Source organism: Globicephala melas, chromosome 18 (assembly GCF_963455315.2).
Source record: "Globicephala melas chromosome 18, mGloMel1.2, whole genome shotgun sequence".
Classification (NCBI taxonomy): domain Eukaryota; kingdom Metazoa; phylum Chordata; class Mammalia; order Artiodactyla; family Delphinidae; genus Globicephala; species Globicephala melas.
Genome location: NC_083331.1, coordinates 7,605,163 through 7,622,576, shown reverse-complemented (window position 1 = coordinate 7,622,576; position 17,414 = coordinate 7,605,163). Strand labels below are relative to the sequence as shown.

Here is a 17,414-nt window from a genome sequence, read left to right as displayed (position 1 = left end):
TCATCATTGTTTGTTTGCTCTTTAGTTTTTCTAGGTCCTTGTTAAATGTTTCTTGTATTTTTTCTATTCTATTTCCAAGATTTTGGATCATCTTTACTATCATTATTCTGGATTCTTTTTCAGGTAGACTTCCTATTTCCTGTTCATTTGTTAGGTCTGGTGGGTTTTTATCTTGCTCCTTCATCTGCTGTGCATTTTTCTGTCTTTTCGTTTTGCTTATCTTACTGTGTTTGGGGTCTCCTTTTTGCAGGTTGCAGGTTCGTAGTACCCGTTGTTTTTGGTGTCTGTCCCCAGTGGCTAAGGTTGGTTCAGTGGGTTGTGTAGGCTTCCTGGTGGAGGGGACTAGTGCCTGTGTTCTGGTGGATGAGGCTGGATCTTGTCTTTCTGGTGGGCAGGTCCACGTCTGGTGATGTGTTTTGGAGTGCCTATGGACTTATTATGATTTTAGGCAGCCTCTCTGCTAATGGGTGGGGTTGTGTTCCTGTCTTGCTAGTTGTTTGGCATAGGATGTCCAGCACTGTAGTTTGCTGGTCATTGAGTGAAGCTGGGTGCTGGTGTTGAGATGGAGATCTCTGGGATATTTTCACCGTTTGATATTATGTGGAGCTGGGAGGTCTCTTGTGGACCAGTGTCCTGAAGTTGGCTCTCCCACCTCAGAGGCACAGCACTGACTCCTGGCTGCAGCACCAAGAGCCTTTCATCCACACGGCTCAGAATAAAAGGGAGAAAAAGCAGAAAGAAAGAAAGAGAGAAAGAAAGAAAGAAAGGAGGGAGGGAGGAAGGAAGGAAGGAAGGAGGGAAGGAAGAAAAAAATAGAGAAAGATAAAGTAAAATAAAATAAAGTAAGGTAAAATATAATAAAGTTATTAAAATAAAAAAGTAATTATTAGGAGAAAAAAATTAAAAAAACAAACAAAAAAAACTGGATGGATAGAACCCTAGGACAAATGGTGGAAGAAAAGCTATACAGACAAAATCTCACACAGAAGCATCCGCATACACACTCACAAAAAGAGGAAAAGGGGAAAAAATCATAAATCTTGCTCTCAAAGTCCACCTCCTCAATTTGGGATGATTAGTTGTCTATTCAGGTATTCCACCGATGTAGGGACATCAAGTTGATTGTGGAGCTTTAATCCGCTGCTCTGAGGCTGCAGAGAGATAGTTCCCTTTCTCTTCTTTGTTCTCACAGCTCTCAGGGGCTCAGCTTTGGATTTGGCTCCGCCTCTGCGTGTAGGTCGCTGGAGGGCGTCTGTTCTTCGCTCAGACAGGATGGGGTTAAAGGAGCAGCTGATTGGGGGCTCTGGCTCACTCAGGCCGCGGGGAGGGAGGGGCATGGAGGGCGGGGCGCGCCTGCGGCGGCAGAGGCCAGCGTGACGTTGCGCCGGCGTGACGTTGCACCAGCCTGAGGCGCGCCGTGCGTCCTTCCGGGGAAGTTGTCCCTGGATCCCGGGACCCTGGCAGTGGCGGGCTGCACAGGCTCCCCGGAAGAGGGGTGTGGAGAGTGACCTGCGCTCGCACACAGGCTTCTTGGTGGCGGCAGCAGCAGCCTTAGCGTCTCCCGCCCGTCTCTGGGTTCCGCACTTTTAGCCGCGCCCGTCTCTGGAGCTCCTTTAAGCAGCGCTCGTAATCCCCTCTCCTCGCGCACCAGGAAACAAAGAGGTAAGAAAAAGTCTCTTGCCTCTTCGGCAGGTCCAGACTTTTCCCCGGACTCCCTCCCGGCTAGCCGTGGCGCACTAGCCCCCTTCAGGCTGTGTTCACGCCGCGAACCCCAGTCCTCTCCCTGCGCTCCGACCGAAGCCCGAGCCTCAGCTCCCAGCCCCGCCCGCCCCGGCGGGGGAGCAGACAAGCCTCTCGGGCTGGTGAGTGATGGTTGGCACCGATCCTCTGTGCGGGAATCTCTCCGCTTTGCCCTCCGCACCCCTGTGGCTGTGCTCTCCTCCGCGGCTTCGAAGCTTCCCCCTTCCGCCACCCGAAGTCTCCGCCCGCGAAGGGGCTTCTAGTGTGTGGGAACCTTTCGTCCTTCACGGCTCCCTTCCACTGGTGCAGGCCCCGTCCCTATCCTTTTGTCTCTGTTTATTCATTTTTCTTTTGCCCTACCCAGGTACGTGGGGGGTTTCTTGCCTTTTGGGAGGTCTGAGGTCTTCTGCCAGCGTTTAGTTGGTGTTCTGTAGGAGTTGTTCCACGTGTAGATGTATTTCAGGTGTATCTGTGGGGAGGAAGGTGATCTCCGCGTCTTACTCTTCCGCCATCTTCCCGGAAGCCTCTTTTTCTCTTTCTGACTTACTTCATTCTGTATGACAGACTTTAGGTCCATCCACCTCACTACAGATAACTCAATTTCGTTTCTTTTTATACCTGAGTAATATTCCATTGTGTATATGTGCCACATCTTCTTTATGCATTCATCTGTTGATGGACATTTAGGGTGCTTCAATGTCCTGGCTATCGTGAATAGAGCTGCAGTGAACATTTTGGTACATGGCTCTTTTTGAATTATGGTTTTCTCAGGGTATATGCCCAGTAGTGGGATTGCTGGGTCATACGGTAGTTCTGTTTTTATTTTTTTAAGGAACTCCATACTGTTCTCCATAGTGTATTGGAGTATAGTTGATTTACAATGTTGTGTTAGTTTCAGGTGAATGTGAGATGGGCTTTGATGGATGGGTGCCTGGAGATGTGGATTGAGCTAGTTGAACTCTCAAGCTCCGCCCCCCCACCCCCCCAGCTCTGGCAATCTCCATCTGACAAGTTATGCCTGAAACTAGGCCAGTCCCTTATAACCGGGAAGCAGTCCAGAACTGAGTTTCCTTTAGACAACATGCCAGGAGTCAGAGGCTGCGGGCCTGGGCACAGTGGCTGTGGAGGCCGCCCTGCCCCTACGTTCTCCATATTCTGTGCCATCACAGGGGCTGGGGGTATTCAGCTTGCAGTGCATGTGCCCTGAGATGACATTCCAAATGATAATCTCCCCGTCGTAGCTGGAGGTGGCAAGGAGAATAGGCGGGCATTGAGCTACACAGAGGATGTCCTCCTTTTGCCCGTGGTTCTGGGAAAGAGAGAGAGAGAGACAGAGAGGGACAGAGTAAGAAAGCCAGTCCCCAGTCACCCACAGCTCGCTCCCCTTCATTGGATGCCTAAGACAGAGGAGACAGAGGGGCCCCTCCTGTGGCTGCCCCCCATTAAGGACTCTTGCGGAACCTGGTGGCCCGGCCCAGTCCTGGGGGTCAGGGGCATCCCTCCAGGTAGGAGTCTGCTTACAGGTCAGCCAGAGAGGTGCTGCGTCTCCTTGGGGCAGTTTTATCACCTTCCCCAGGGAGGTGTTACTCCTAGCATCTTCCTTACCTCCCCATAATGCTGGCAAGGAGGTTATTCACAAGGAACCCTCTTCGGGGCTGAAATCTTGATGGTAATGTGACAATGGAACCCAAGCACTGGCCAAGGGGGTCTGGCCTCCCAAGAGCCCCAGGTCTACATTCCGGGGTGTGGAGTCCCTAAACTCAATTCCTCCAGGGCTCCCATCTGCCCCGCACTGTGGCTTACAAGTGCTGTTAGGAATTGGAATTGCCTATTCTCCTTGAAAGGAGGATTTATGTATATGGATCCTTAAGAAAGATAAGAAACGAAATGAAAATGTTTTTGTTTTTGAGACCAGTGCTGCAGAGTTCAAAGAGTCCCTGGCCATTATCCTTTCAACTTTCTCACCGGGGTACAGTTTCTTTGTGAAAAGAATTTGTTTTTCCCAGGGCTGTAAAGATCTTTCTCCCTTGCCCTCAGGTACTTCCTACAGAGAGTCCCTTGAGGACCTATCCGTGGTCACCTAAGAAGCCCCTTCTGCTTGAAAGCAGCTGGGAGGACGGTGGGTAGGACAGTTGGAAAAGAGCAGGTCAGTGGCCCTCTCCTCCCCACGATCTTATGTCTCCAAATCTTGCCTCCTTCTGAAATCTGTGAGTGCTTGTGTCTGGGCTTCTCCTTCCCTGGCCCCACTGCCTGCGGAATGAAGTTTACGTGCCTTGGCACGGCTTTCAGGTTCTGATTAGCTTTCCAAGCTCACTTCCCTCCTGTACCTGGTCCTCCAGCCCCTCAAAATATTCATAGTCCTTCCAAACAACATGCTTCTCAGGCTTCCAGACTTGGTTCACGCTCTCCTCCTTTCCCCTCATCTAGACTGCCTTTCCCTACCTTGGCCTCCCAGAAAAATCCTAGTAATCTTTTAATATCCTGTACAATGTTAGAGCAAAAGTTAGTAGTTCCCACCTCTGGGTTTCTCCAGCATTTTATATTATTATTAAAACATTATTACATTAACTAATACATTATTATATCATCTGTTGCATCGTATGATGATTACTTCCTTAGTTTATCTCCTTGCCAGTCTGTGAGATTCTGGGCCAGGAATCACATTTTATTCATGTTTGTATTTTCTGTGCCTACCCACTAAGGATGGCACTATGTCAGTGCTTGATAAATAGGGGGTTGAAAGAATTGATAAGTGACTGAAAAAACATTTGAATGAACTAACACTTCACTGACTCTTGCATGACTTCTGCCCTTGCAATGGCCATGGCTTTCCTGGGGACATTTTCTGCAAATTCTGTTCTTTCACTCAACAATCACTCATCCAGGGCTTCCCTGGTAGCGCAGTGGTTGACAGTCCGCCTGCCGATGCAGGGGACATGGGTTCGTGCCCCAGTCTGCGGAGCGGCTGGGCCCGTGAGCCATGGCCACTGAGCCTGCGCGTCCGGAGCCTGTGCTCTGCAACAGGAGAGGCCGCAACAGTGAGAGGCCCGCGTACCGCAAAAAAACCAAAAAAAAACAAAAAAACAATCACTCATCTGCAAACTCCATGAAGGCAGGGATCGTGTGATGACCACTTTGCTCGTCACTGATGTTCAGTGAACAGCACAGGCTGGGCCCACATTTGACACATGCTGGTTGAATGGAAGCGTATTAGTTGGGCAGCTACTATAAACCAGGCCCTGAGCTACATCCCGGGAATACAGTGGAGAAAACAGACAAGGTCTGTCTTCATTGAGTTTGTATTCTAGTGACTTGTGGCTTTTGGAATATTTGCAGAGGCATAAGGTACGGCTAGGTGGTGGGAAATGGTTGTGCACAGTGACCTTCCTTTCTTACTGCTTGTCTTCATGGCTTGACATCCAGACAGTTTTGAGGGAGATCATTCAACCCTGGGAAGCTGTAGAAAGTTGGGGGCTAATAAGAATCGCAAGAAGTCCCCTGGTTATGAGCCCCTAACAAGCCACAGGGCAGCAGGAATGTCATCTGCCAGGTTCTCTGGCCACCCAAGGATGGCAGAGTGAATACATACAGTTTTGCATGCCAAACAGAAGCAGGAAGTGGATGCTTCTTTGAAGAAAGTCACATGCGTCACATCCTGGGCTGTCATTCCTACACTACAGGGCTCCAGGCTGAGCTCAAGGAGAACTGTGGGGATTTCCTCCTCGGCCTCCTGCCCCAGTCTGAACAAAGGCCATCACTCTTCCTGGAGCAGAGGCAGCTGCCTGGAGCTCAGTGCTCCTTACTCTACCTGGACCCCAATCATGAATCCCCCCACAGCAGAGGCTCTTGAGATGCTGTGACCACCCTAGGCAGGCCCAGAAGAATAGGGGTGAGCCCCAGGAGTGAAGGACATCCCCATCAAGTGTCACTGTTTGGATGGAGAGTCGGACAGGGGACCAGGGCTCACCACGTCATCCTGCCAGTGTGGCTTTGGCTTCCGGAAGTGGTGAAAGTCACAAGGTGTGTCCTGTATCCAAAGCCAAACAGGAGATGTTGTACAAGCAGTAAAATGAGCTGCCAACACACTCACGATTTCAGAGAGAGGCGTTGGCACATTTTACAGCCCTACCCCTCACCCCATCAGTGATGCAGATTTTTGAAATGTCAAAGCAAATTCCCCGAGTGCCAGTGGGAATAAACAGCAATCCACTCCTGACGTTTGGGTGATTGCGTTTCAGCAAATCATATGCCAACTGACAAGCTCTTCTCGGATGGTCTGCATAGTTTCGCCTCTGTAATAAGACCCGTAGCGATGCATGAGCTAAAACAAAAGCCGTCAGCCCAGGAACCTGTAATACCAAAGGACAAATTCAACGCCAAGACCTCTCAGGCAGTCATGTCTCAAATCATCGGAGGGTGCTAGGCTTAGGCTCTGACATACAGCATACTTTCAAATGAATAAAGAACTTACCATGTTTAAAGGCTTTGGAAATCCAGGACCACCCCGCAGAGCAAGCAGGGGACATAAATGCCACAGGTAGATTTAAAACGTAGTTGTAGTCAGCATTTTCATCTTCCCCTGTCTCTTAATCCCTTTTCCCATCTCTAAGCCATAAAAAAAGATTTTTTTTTTCCACAGAGATGCTTATGGATGGCATTTCATCTCCTCTTCCCATTTAGACAGGGACTACGGCATAAAGACAAGGTGGGAGGAAAATCCAGTAAGTGAAATATTTCTCTAAGTTCTGTGAGATGCTCTAGAAAATTAATATAACCCAAGGAGGGCGTTGTTGGAACCTCTGATCTATAGCCAGTTGGACAGGACTTGCAAATGGTGTCTGCGGGGCAGGACAGAGGGGAGGGGGGCAGGAGTCTTGTGTCTTGTAGGACTGAACCCTGACCCCGTGGAATCTGATGCTCTCTCCAGATAGATAGAGTCAGAATTGAGTGGAATTGTAGGGTACCAGCTGGTGTCGGAGAATTGCTTGTTGGTGTGGGAAAAACCTCCACGTGTCGGAATTGGGTACAGAGTCATTACACTTCTTCCCATAGAAAAGAATTTAAAAAACTGAAACAAATACTAAAAAGGTTTTTTAAAGGGAGGGAGGAAAGAAAGATGGGAGGGAAAGGGGGAGAGAGGGAAGGAGGAAACTCTTTTGCCCATATCATTGCTTAGCTTATACCAGATAGAGGTATAAAGAATTTCTCCAAAATCTGTTTTTAGTGAGAAAAGAATCAACAGGGCATGGGGGTGGGGAGAAGCATGTCAGTCTGAAGCAGGGTTTTGAAATATCATAATTTTGTACATTTCACTTACAAAGTACACATTTATTCTTCTATCCCATCCAACAGCTATGATACACCTAGAACAATACAGACTATTACATTTTAGCTTTTTACATTTACTTTAGCTTATCATCTGTTTAATTTTTGCATAGAATCAGTACTGTGGCCTCATTTTGCTGTGTCGGTGTGATAAATGAAGAGAACAAGAAAATCACCGCTTCTGTTTTTTAGGAAGAGCAAGATAAAATGTGATTTGATAAACTAGGCTCAGTTTTTTAAGTGGTTCTTAAAGGATTAGGGAACAGAAACAGGATACCCTGGTTTGTTTTCATGGTCTGCTCAGAGCAGCTTGCCTTCCGGAGGATTATTTGATCCCGAGAGCATGGCTGAACCACAGAGGCAAGGGCACAAACAGAAACTGATCAAGGATTGTTTTTAACATTTTCATGTTCAGGAGAGAATTTATTGGATTTTTATTCTTTGACTTACGGCTGCTGAATTTAACTACCCTAGCTTGTGATTTATCCCTTAATAAAGCATTCGGTGGAGAGATACCCTGTTTCCTATCTCTACCTCTAAACCATTATCAAAATGTGCAGAGAATTGTTTCTAATATTCTGGAAGAGGCTAGTTGCCTAAATTGCCATCAGGGAGCAACCACAATTTGGGGAATTCTTTGACACATTTGCTTCCGGAAAATTCCCTTTAGTATCTTGGTGTCCTCCTCCAGGACAAAGTTTGTATCGAAAAATATGTCCCACTAAATCTCCAAGATGACCCTCATATTCAAGCTGACTGGAACTCACTTATTTTGGCTTAACTTCAAGTAGGTATAATCACAGACTTCACTTTGCTTTTCATCTAGAAAGATAATATTATCAACTTAGAGTAAGCATTTTTCTTTATTAGTTCTTGAGTCAGTTTACATATATTGACTTAACCCAACTGATGACTGGGGAAACTTCAGCACTTACTTTTTAGTTTTCAGACCACAGTTAGGTGTCTTTCAAGCCATCAAAACACAGCTGATGCCACTTTCACTGCCCTAAAAGGCTGATGAAGCCCTCGCTCAGCTATGGGAAGAGGCTCACCTTCTTCCTGACAGGACCTTGCACAGTTCCTGGCCCTTACTGACTGAGTGAATGAGCAAAAGAATGCATGAGGTCAAAGGCAGAACTAGGAATCACACACTCATTACTCTGTGTAATTTTTATTTTTTGGCAGAGCCGTTAGGCGTGCGGGATCTTAGTTACCAGACCAGGGATCCAACCCGTGCCCCCTGCTGTGGAAGCACGGAGTCTTAACCACTGGACCACCAGGGAAGTCCCTACTCTGAGTAATTTGTTTTTTAAGTAGTTATGTATTCATTATTTTATTTATTTATTTTTGGCTGTGTTGGGTCTTCCTTTCTGCGCGAGGGCCTTCTCTAGGTGTGGCAAGTGGGGGCCACTCTTCATTGCGGTGCGCGGGCCTCTCACTATCGTGGCCTCTCCTGTTGCGGAGCACAGGCTCCAGACGCGCAGGCTCAGTAGTTGTGGCTCACGGGCCTAGTTGCTTCGCGGCATGTGGGATCCTCCCACGCCAGGGCTCGAACCCATGTCCCCTGCATTGGCAGGCAGACTCCCAACCACCGCGCCACCAGGGAAGCCCACCTACTCTGAGTAATTTTTATCTTATTTACTTGGACTTCATTTGTACTGATAGTTGAAGAAAGTTTGCCTCTGATCTTCTCCATAGTTTCACAGGCCAGAACTGCGGAAATTTTACCAAGAACGGACACAGCACATGAACAAATGGAATAAGCAGCCTTGAAAAAAATCACAATGACACACAAAAGAGAGTAGCTTTTAGTTCATCTAGACTTTGTGATGTTTGACTTATGTGATTTTTTAAATGTTTTAAAAAGCTAAACTCTTTTAAGAAATGAGGCCTATACCACGCAGTGAGGGAACAAATGCATGGGCTATAGATGGGAGAACAAACATATATATAATGTATGTCCTTCCTACATAGAAGTTTAGAGTCACTGGCAATGAAATGCCAGAGAAAAAGGATGTAGGACTGTTACATGCATCCTAGATTTTATCTCATTTGATTTCTTCTACACTTACTACAAATGCCTAATCTTGCATTATTATTTTATGGGGACCTTTGGTAGGAGGTGACTCACCATGTTTCCAGGTGTGAAGACAAGGTCCGTTGTTGTAGCTCCCATATTTTCAGACAGCCATCTCTGCCCCCAGTAACTAGACTAGGAAACAGAGACCCTCGTCATGACTGCATGTCGGGGTCACCCTGCCTAACGGTAAAAGATTCTGGCGGGACTTCCGTGGTGGCACAGTGGTTAAGAACCCGCCTGCCAATGCAGGGGACACGGGTTCGAGCCCTGATCGGGGAAGATCCCACGTGCTGCAGAGCAACTAAGCCCGTGCGCCACAACTACTGAGCCCACGTGCCACAACTACTGAGCCCGCGTGCCACAACTACTGAAGCCCACACACCTAGAGCCCACACTCCGCAACAAGAGAAGCCACCACAATGAGAAGCCCGCACACCACAACGAGGAGAAGCCCTCGCTCGCCACAACTAGAGAAAGCCCGCGCACAGCAACGAAGACCCAATGCAGCCAACAATAAATAAATAAAATAAATAAATAAAATTTAAATAAAAGATTCTGGAGAAGGCACATACCCTCTTCCACTGGAGTCAAAGGTCAGACAACGGATTCCAGCATTGCCTTGAGCCTCAATAAAATCGCACAACAGTATTCCTGTTTCAAAGTCCCATACTTTCACCACCTGTATCAGGAAGTTGGAAAAAGTAGCCTGGAGACACTGGCCATCAAATTGAAGAGAATTTGCATTTAGAGGTCTAGTGTCATAGATATGAAAGATGAAAGTTTACCCCAAAAGTTTCCGTACTTTGAATACAAGTTGGTTACCTGAGTGTATTCATTAGCTAGGGCTGCAATAAGAAAATACCATAGACTGGGGAGCTCAAACAACAGACATTTATTTTCTCACAGTTCTGGAGCCTGGACGTCCACGATCAAGTTGCCAGCAGGGTTTGGTCTCTTCTGAGGCGTCTCTCCTTGGCTTGCGGATGGCCGCCTTCTCACCGTGTCCTCACAAGCTCTTTCCTCTGTGCCTGTGCAACCCAGCATCTCTTTATGTGTCTACATTTCCTCTGGCTCTAACAAGACCAGTCAGACTGGATTAGGGCCCACCCTAACAGCTTCATTTTAAGTTGATGACCTCTTTAAAGACTCCATCTCCAAATACAGACACATTCTGAGGTACTGGGCGTTAGGACTTCAACACATGAATTTGGGGGAAACACAATTCAGTCTATAGCACTCTCTGAGAAGATTAGAAAATTTAGAAATATTGGATGAAAATCTCCTGGCCACCTAGACTCAGAGAAGATAGGTGTGGATTGAATTTTGAGCAGCAAAATTTATTCACCATCAAAGCAAAGCTGAATGGATAGATGACCCATTTTCTGGGGAGGCTATTTAAACCCTCAGCTTTAAGACTTCACTCAGTCCAACTCGTTCCAGTCTTGTAGTTACTTTCTTTTAGCTCCAACCTTTGAGCAGCTTTTGAATGAGAATCATCTTTAAAGGGACGTGAATAGCATCTGTCATGACTGGTTGGGGTAGGTGCCCCCTGCCCCCCCAGGAAGGACGTCCTCTGGGGCAGACTTTCTGGATCCTGCACCCAGAGGCAGTGACAGCGTCAGAGGAGAAACGCTTGAGGACAGCACTCTTTCTCAAGACTATTGAACGGTCCTTCTAGCCTGCCACTTTGTAAAAAAGGCTGCCCCATTGACATTAGAGGAACTTCTGGGTCTCCAAGCCAAAAACCAGACAGCACTGTTGTTGACTGCAAGTTGCTGAGATCAGTAGGGTACACTTTGCTTCCTTTCCTCTGTCCTTCTATAAGGCCAGCGTTCCCAGGGGTGTGTACAGCTCAGGGGCGTTCATCTGTTCTTCTGAGTATTTCAGTAAATGCTTAGTGTTACTTTAGTGGTTTTAATCTTTACTTTACTTTAGCGGTTTCAATCTTTGCAAATATCCCAGAGTTCCATAACATGCAGTGATTTGTGATATGGTTGAGATCCAGAATTGATTTAAGTACCTGATGGCGTGGACGAATGAGCAGACAGAGCATGAGCTGGGCGGACAACAAAGGATCAACACCCGAGGGAGGACCTGCCTTGCTGCTGTGTGATTAAACACAGCTTTTTTTTTTAAATTTTTTTTTTATTTCCCCAAGAAAGCCACTTGCTACTGCTGGTAATGGAAGTGAAAAGATTGAAGACTGAAGTCAGCAAGGGAAACATCTCTGAAAATGACTTTAGGGTTCTATGTACAGAATCAAGAAAAGTCTAGAGGTGCTGTGTATACTTTTCAGGTATACCTACCTCACTTACATTTTGTGGAGGGAATTTCATGCCATAGCAGGGCTCCTTTAAGAATTTCACTGTCCCAGGGACTTCCCTGGTGGTCCAGTGGTTAAGACTCCGTGCTCCCAATGCAGGGGGCCCGGGTTCTATCCCTGGTTAGGGAACTAGATCCCGCATGCCGCAACTAAGACCCAGCGGAGCCAAATAAATAAATAAATATTAAAAAAAAAGAATTTCACTGCCCCATGTTGTTCTTCCTTTTGGAGATCCCATCTATTTAAATATATTAAAATGCAACCATGTCCCCAATTAAATATAATAGAATTTTGCTAGCAAATTTTAAAATAATTTAAAGAATACAGTTTTAAGCTCAGTTGATAAAAAATTGTTATTCTTATAAACTTTGGTATTACATATAACTATGTGTGTGTTAAGTTGCAGCTCATAAGTAATGTGCTGTAAACATTTAATCGAGCATTTATTAATTTTCATTTTACAGTTTACAAGGATTTTCAGAGGCAAGGTCGGTGGTCCCTAGCACTCTGCTTATACAACTGAATGAACACAGTGTGGTATAGTGGTATTCGTAAATTCAGGCTTCATCGAGATCTTGGACTATATTCTCTCCTCCACAAATATCAAGTGTAATGTGGTTTGGATGTCATGAATTGTGACGGTCGGCATGATGATGATCCAGAGATTTCACACAGCAACAGATCTGCAAGGTGAGCGAACACTCAAATCAATAATTTAATTCAGTAAGTATTGGAGAGTTTATTACCAGCATGTGCCTAATACAGTATAATAGCTGTGAGGGTGTTTATATCTCAATTCAACACCTACCTACCACCCACCGCTGGGGGAGACGTGCATATCAAAATAATGCTATTGAGGGAGACAGACTGTGTTACCATGGAATTAGGAGCCCAGATGCTAACGGAGCCATTCATTCTGCCTGGGTGTGGGAGGGGATCTAGGATGCTTTCTTAGAGGAGCTGGTATCTGAGTTGTGCCTTAAAGAATAAGAACGGTTTTGAGAGATCAAGAAGGAAAGAAGAGGGAAACATAGATGCTCTGATCCCTGCTCTCAAGTGCCTGCAGAAATTGTTCAGAGGCGAGGCTCACACAGGTGAAACAGAGCAGGGCAGGTGAGAACACACCCCAGCAGCCATGAGAGGCACTAACTGTGAGTCATCAGGAAGTGGGAGGTGCCTGCATGAGTCAGGGCGGTGAAGGCAAGTGTTTCCTGGCACAGAGAGGACTTGAGTTTGACCTTGAAGGATTGCTCAGGTGTATGTAAGAAAAGAGGAGGAATGGGGAGGGGGAAGGGTAAGCTGTGACAAAGCGAGAGAGTGGCATGGACATATATACACTACCAAACATAAAATAGATAGCTAGTGGGAAGCAGCCGCATAGCACAGGGAGATCAGCTCGGTGCTTTGTGACCACCTAGAGGGGTGGGATAGGGAGAGTGGGAGGGAGGGAGATGCAAGAGGGAAGAGATATGGGAACATATGTATATGTATAACTGATTCACTTTGTTATAAAGCAGAAACTAACACACCATTGTAAAGCAATTATACTCCAATAAATATGTAAAAAAAAAAAAAAAAAGAAAAAAGAAAAGAGGAGGAAGCAGGAAATTCTGGGGTGGAGATGAGAAAAGGTTGCACAGAGCCAGGGGCAGGAATGTGCAGGATGCTGAGTAGGTGAAGAGGTTGGCTTCCTTGGACTCAGAGGTGACTCTGATAAATTTGGAGGATAAATGCTTCTTTACAAGTTTGAACCCAAACTATGCAGGAACCCGCCTTCTTTGAGATGAATTGAGACTGAGTCATCATAAAAACTGTTTGATCTACTTCTTTTGGTATTTAACCATGGGTGACCGCTAATTTCTGGAGCAGAAGCTAGACAAGAACAGATGCAAAGACAGTCGAGTGTCACTGGGAGTGCAGCTCAAGTAAGTGTGCACGTGAAGAGGACGTGTCTGGGCTGTGATGTCCCCGATGCTGTAAATCCTAAAGACAGGGTGTGTCAGGCTCTGGCAGGAAAAATGAAAGAGGGCGCGGCCACATGGCCCAGGACACTCACTTGCGATGCTGGAAGCCAGGCCACTGATGCAGGAAGTAACTGAACTGAATATTAGAAGCTTTCAGAACTTTTCAGCGTCGTGGGTGTATTTGGGATGTGCCCTCCCGTTACCACAAGGACAGGAGAACATGAGTTATGGGATGTGCGTGTTTCCCTGCTCTAGTTCCTTATTCAAGGAGCAGTGATTACTGATTATGGTCCCTCCTGTGGACTAGACACTGTGCCGGTCCTCTAGGCTGGGGCCAACATGGTCCTCACGAGCCCTCCTTCCTGGATTAGAGTTACAGTGGATTAGGGTCGTTGAATTGATCATCCTACACCACGCAAGAAAATCGCCTTGAAATAATACCTTTCCACAGGACCAGACGGTCCTTCCAAATCACTCACACCACAAGCCCCCGCAGAATCTGTGAGCTCTTCCATGTGGCGTTCACATAAGAGTGTCCGAACACTACTAGGTGATCAGCAAAGTAGAACTGAACCACCCATTCTCTATTTCCAGGGACAGAAGGTCCCCAGAACACTCTGATCCCCACCGAGGTGAAGACAGTGGGACCACACCTGCAAATACATCATTGCTAAAGAGACCAAGATTTGACACTTACAGATGCTTCCAAGTAGCTGACCACCTGCCTGAAGGTGGGGTTGTACTGGCAGCACACTGTGGGCTCTTTGTGGGAAGCCACTGGGTGAGGCTCAAGGGGAGACCTTGCTTGTGAAAAACAGAGAGAGAGAGAGAATGAAAACCCAAACTGAGTATGTGACACGCATACCCAGGATGAGGCATCGATTGCTTTATTAAAGAATGGTTAAGAGCGTAGTCTTGAGTTCAAATGATGGGTCTGTGACCTTGGGCAAGTCACTCAGCTGCTCAAAACTGTAATTTTCTTGTCTGTTAAATGGGGATAATGGTATCTACTTGAAAGCATTGTTTTGAGGATTAGATGAGAAAACATATATACAGTGGTACCTCCATATCTATGGGGGATTGGTTTGAGGAACCCCTAGAATACCAAAATCCACGGATGCTCCAGTCCCTTATATAAAATGGCATAGTATTTGCATATAACCTATGCACATCCTTTCATATACATCTCCAGATTACTTATAACATCCACTACAATTTAAATGCTATGTATATAGTTGCCAGTATGTGGCAAATTCAACTTCAGCTTTTTGGAAACTTCTGGAATCAAAAATAATTTTTTTTTCTATCCATGGTTGGTTGAATGTGCTGATGCAGAACCCATGGATAGGGAGGGCTGATGTAACGTCCTTAGCACAGAACCTCACATAACATAATGGACGTGCAATGAAGAGTAGCCACTAACCCTGAAAACTGATACCGCGTCTCCTTGTTGGGGTAGGAGGAGTGTGATTTCGTGAGATTGCAGAGTGGACCTTATTCCCTATTAATGTCTGTCTTCCCCCCAACACACACAAACCATATCATCCCATTCTGAATGGCAGTGCTCAAGCCTGAATGGCAGCGCTTCTCCCTCACAGCAGGGACGAGGCCAGGCCAGGTCCCGGGGGGGCCCTGCAGCATGCCTCCTATGAGTACCCAGGTGCAAAGGACCCACCTGTGCTCTTGGACTTTGTCCCCGGAGCCACGTCTGGGAGGTCAGCACACAGAACGGACAGCCCTTGGAGTGAAGCCACCCAAGTCCTTTGAACTCATTTCCTCATCTGTAAAATGGAATCCTTTATGGAAATTTTGTGAAGAGGAAGTGTGAGAAAGGACGTAGAATGTCTGGAGGAGGCTGGCATGCAGTAGGCACCGACTAACCGAATGTTGGTGGTCAGGCTTCGCTCTCTGTAGTGCCCTGCGACGGTCAGCCATAAGCCTGGGCCACTAGTAGACATCTGGGAGCTCTGAAACCTCAGACTGAGTGCCAGAAGATTCTTGGTGTGGGTGAATCCTCTTCAAGGAAGAACAGGACTTGGCATGAGGACGATTAGAACTTTCGGGACCACAGTCTGCCCACTTCACAGATGAGGAAACAGCAGGAGGCTGAGGAGGGTCGGCTCACTTGGTCAAGATCACGGGCTCCCGAGTGACAGAGCGGGGATCGGCAGACGGTATCTGGCACCTAAGTGCTGGCGCTAGAAATGCGGCTGTTTTTTCCATGAGGTGGAATTTCAGATACTTGGGTCCAAAAAAGGAAAGAAAGAAAATGAATCCAACGGGCTGTTTGTCCTACACGGCGATATCACGTAGAACAAAGAGAAGTTTGATTGACTGACGTTCCCGGTTTTCAGCTGGCTGCTTTGGCATCTTGAGTGAGGAGCCTGCCTCCAGGCCTGGCTGTAATGATGGCCTGGCAGTGCCCCTGTGTGTCCCTGGGTGGCTGCCCTGCTTGGGGGATGGGGTCTTGGATGTGAGCACCACTGCAGCTGACGGACTGCAAGTAGGCTGGTGCCTTAGGACTGAATAAGCAGACCCTGGGGCTTCTAGGACAATTTCCTACTGGTAGAAAGGTAACACACATCCTTCTTATCAGTCACTTGTACCACAATGGGAATCCATGTACTTGTTAATTTCTTCTCAGTTCATGAGCTAACATTACTGAGAGAAAGAGGGTTCTGATGAGGGGAGGACAGAGGGAATTCTGGAGCCTGGGAAGAGTGATCTCAGTTGGGATGCTATGGAGGGACCCTGACAAGGTCAGTGAAAGGAAAAGGTAGGGAGAAGCTCTTCATAGTGACGTCCCCCAAATAAAAACAGCTACAATAAATTAAGCACCCCGGATGTAGCTACTGTCTGTCCAGCACACTCCTATCTTCTGTGAAGAGAACTGCTTCTCTGACTGTAAGACCTGGACAAAGGATCTGAGCCTGGTCAGTCTGTGTCCTTCCTTTAGGTTTTTCTGGCTGGAGCTGCTAGGAAGAGTAGAGTTGGGATGTGAGTTCAGGCTCTGGGCTTGGATGGGTCCTGGCCATTTGGAAGGAGAAAGCCATTCAGCAGTAGGTGTTGATGAGACCAGTGTGAACCAAGGAGCAGAAATGCAAAGTGCAGGCATACAGCATGGGAACCACAGTGCCATCTGTGAGCTCAGCTGCCCATGAGTCCACCTGTCCTAGGATCTGGTTTCAGTAACCAATAATGTCCCCCCCCTTTTCATTAGATAAGTTTCAGGTATATAGCATTACAACTTGACATCTGTGTGCGCTACAGAGTGATCTCCAGCACAAGCCTAATTGCCACCCATCACCATGCAGCTGACCCTTTGCATTTCGCCCACCTCCCAACCGCCTTCCCCTCTGGTAACCACTAATCTGTTCTCTGTGTCTATGAGTTTGCTTTTGTTTTATTTTGCTTTTGTTTCATTTTTTTTTAGATTCCACATATGAGTGGAATCATATGGTATTTGTCTTTCTCCACCTGACTTATTTCACTTAGCATAACACCCTCTGCATCCATGCATGTTATTAAAAATGGCAGGATTTTGTTATTTTTTATGGCAGAGTAGTATTCCGTGTGTGTGTGTGTGTGTGTGTGTGTGTCATCTTCTTTATCCATTAAAGAAGTTAATGGACACTTACGTTGTTTCCATGTCTTGGTTATTGTAAATAATGCTGCAGTGAACATAGGGGTGCATATATCTCTTTGAATTAATTTTTTCATGATTTTTGGATAAATACCCAGAAGTGAAATAGCTGTGTCATATAGTAGTTCTATTCTTAGTTGTTGTGAGGAGTCTCTATACCGTCCTCCATAGTGGCTGCACCAGTTTACAGTCCCACCAACAGTGTGCACGGGTTCCCTTTTCCCCACATCTTCTCCAGCATTAGTTATTTCTTGTCCTTTTGATAATAGCCATTTCAGCAGGTGTGAAGTGATATCTCATTGTGGTTTTGATTTGCCTTTCTCTAATAATTAGAGATGC

The 17,414-nt window shown here is 46.6% G+C and overlaps 1 protein-coding gene across 1 annotated transcript; it reads right to left on the bottom strand.

Annotated features, from left to right (window-relative positions):
- Window positions 1–2,812: 2,812 nt before the first annotated feature.
- Window positions 2,813–15,802, bottom strand: LOC115866560 (cilia- and flagella-associated protein 337-like). Its single transcript, XM_060288263.1, is given in 11 exon segments — window positions 2,813–3,049; window positions 5,708–5,767; window positions 7,058–7,103; window positions 7,833–7,887; window positions 9,197–9,236; window positions 9,238–9,277; window positions 9,718–9,824; window positions 14,130–14,236; window positions 15,108–15,193; window positions 15,314–15,448; window positions 15,729–15,802. Coding segments are annotated over 11 exon segments (987 nt in total).
- Between the last annotated feature and the right edge of the window lie 1,612 nt (window positions 15,803–17,414).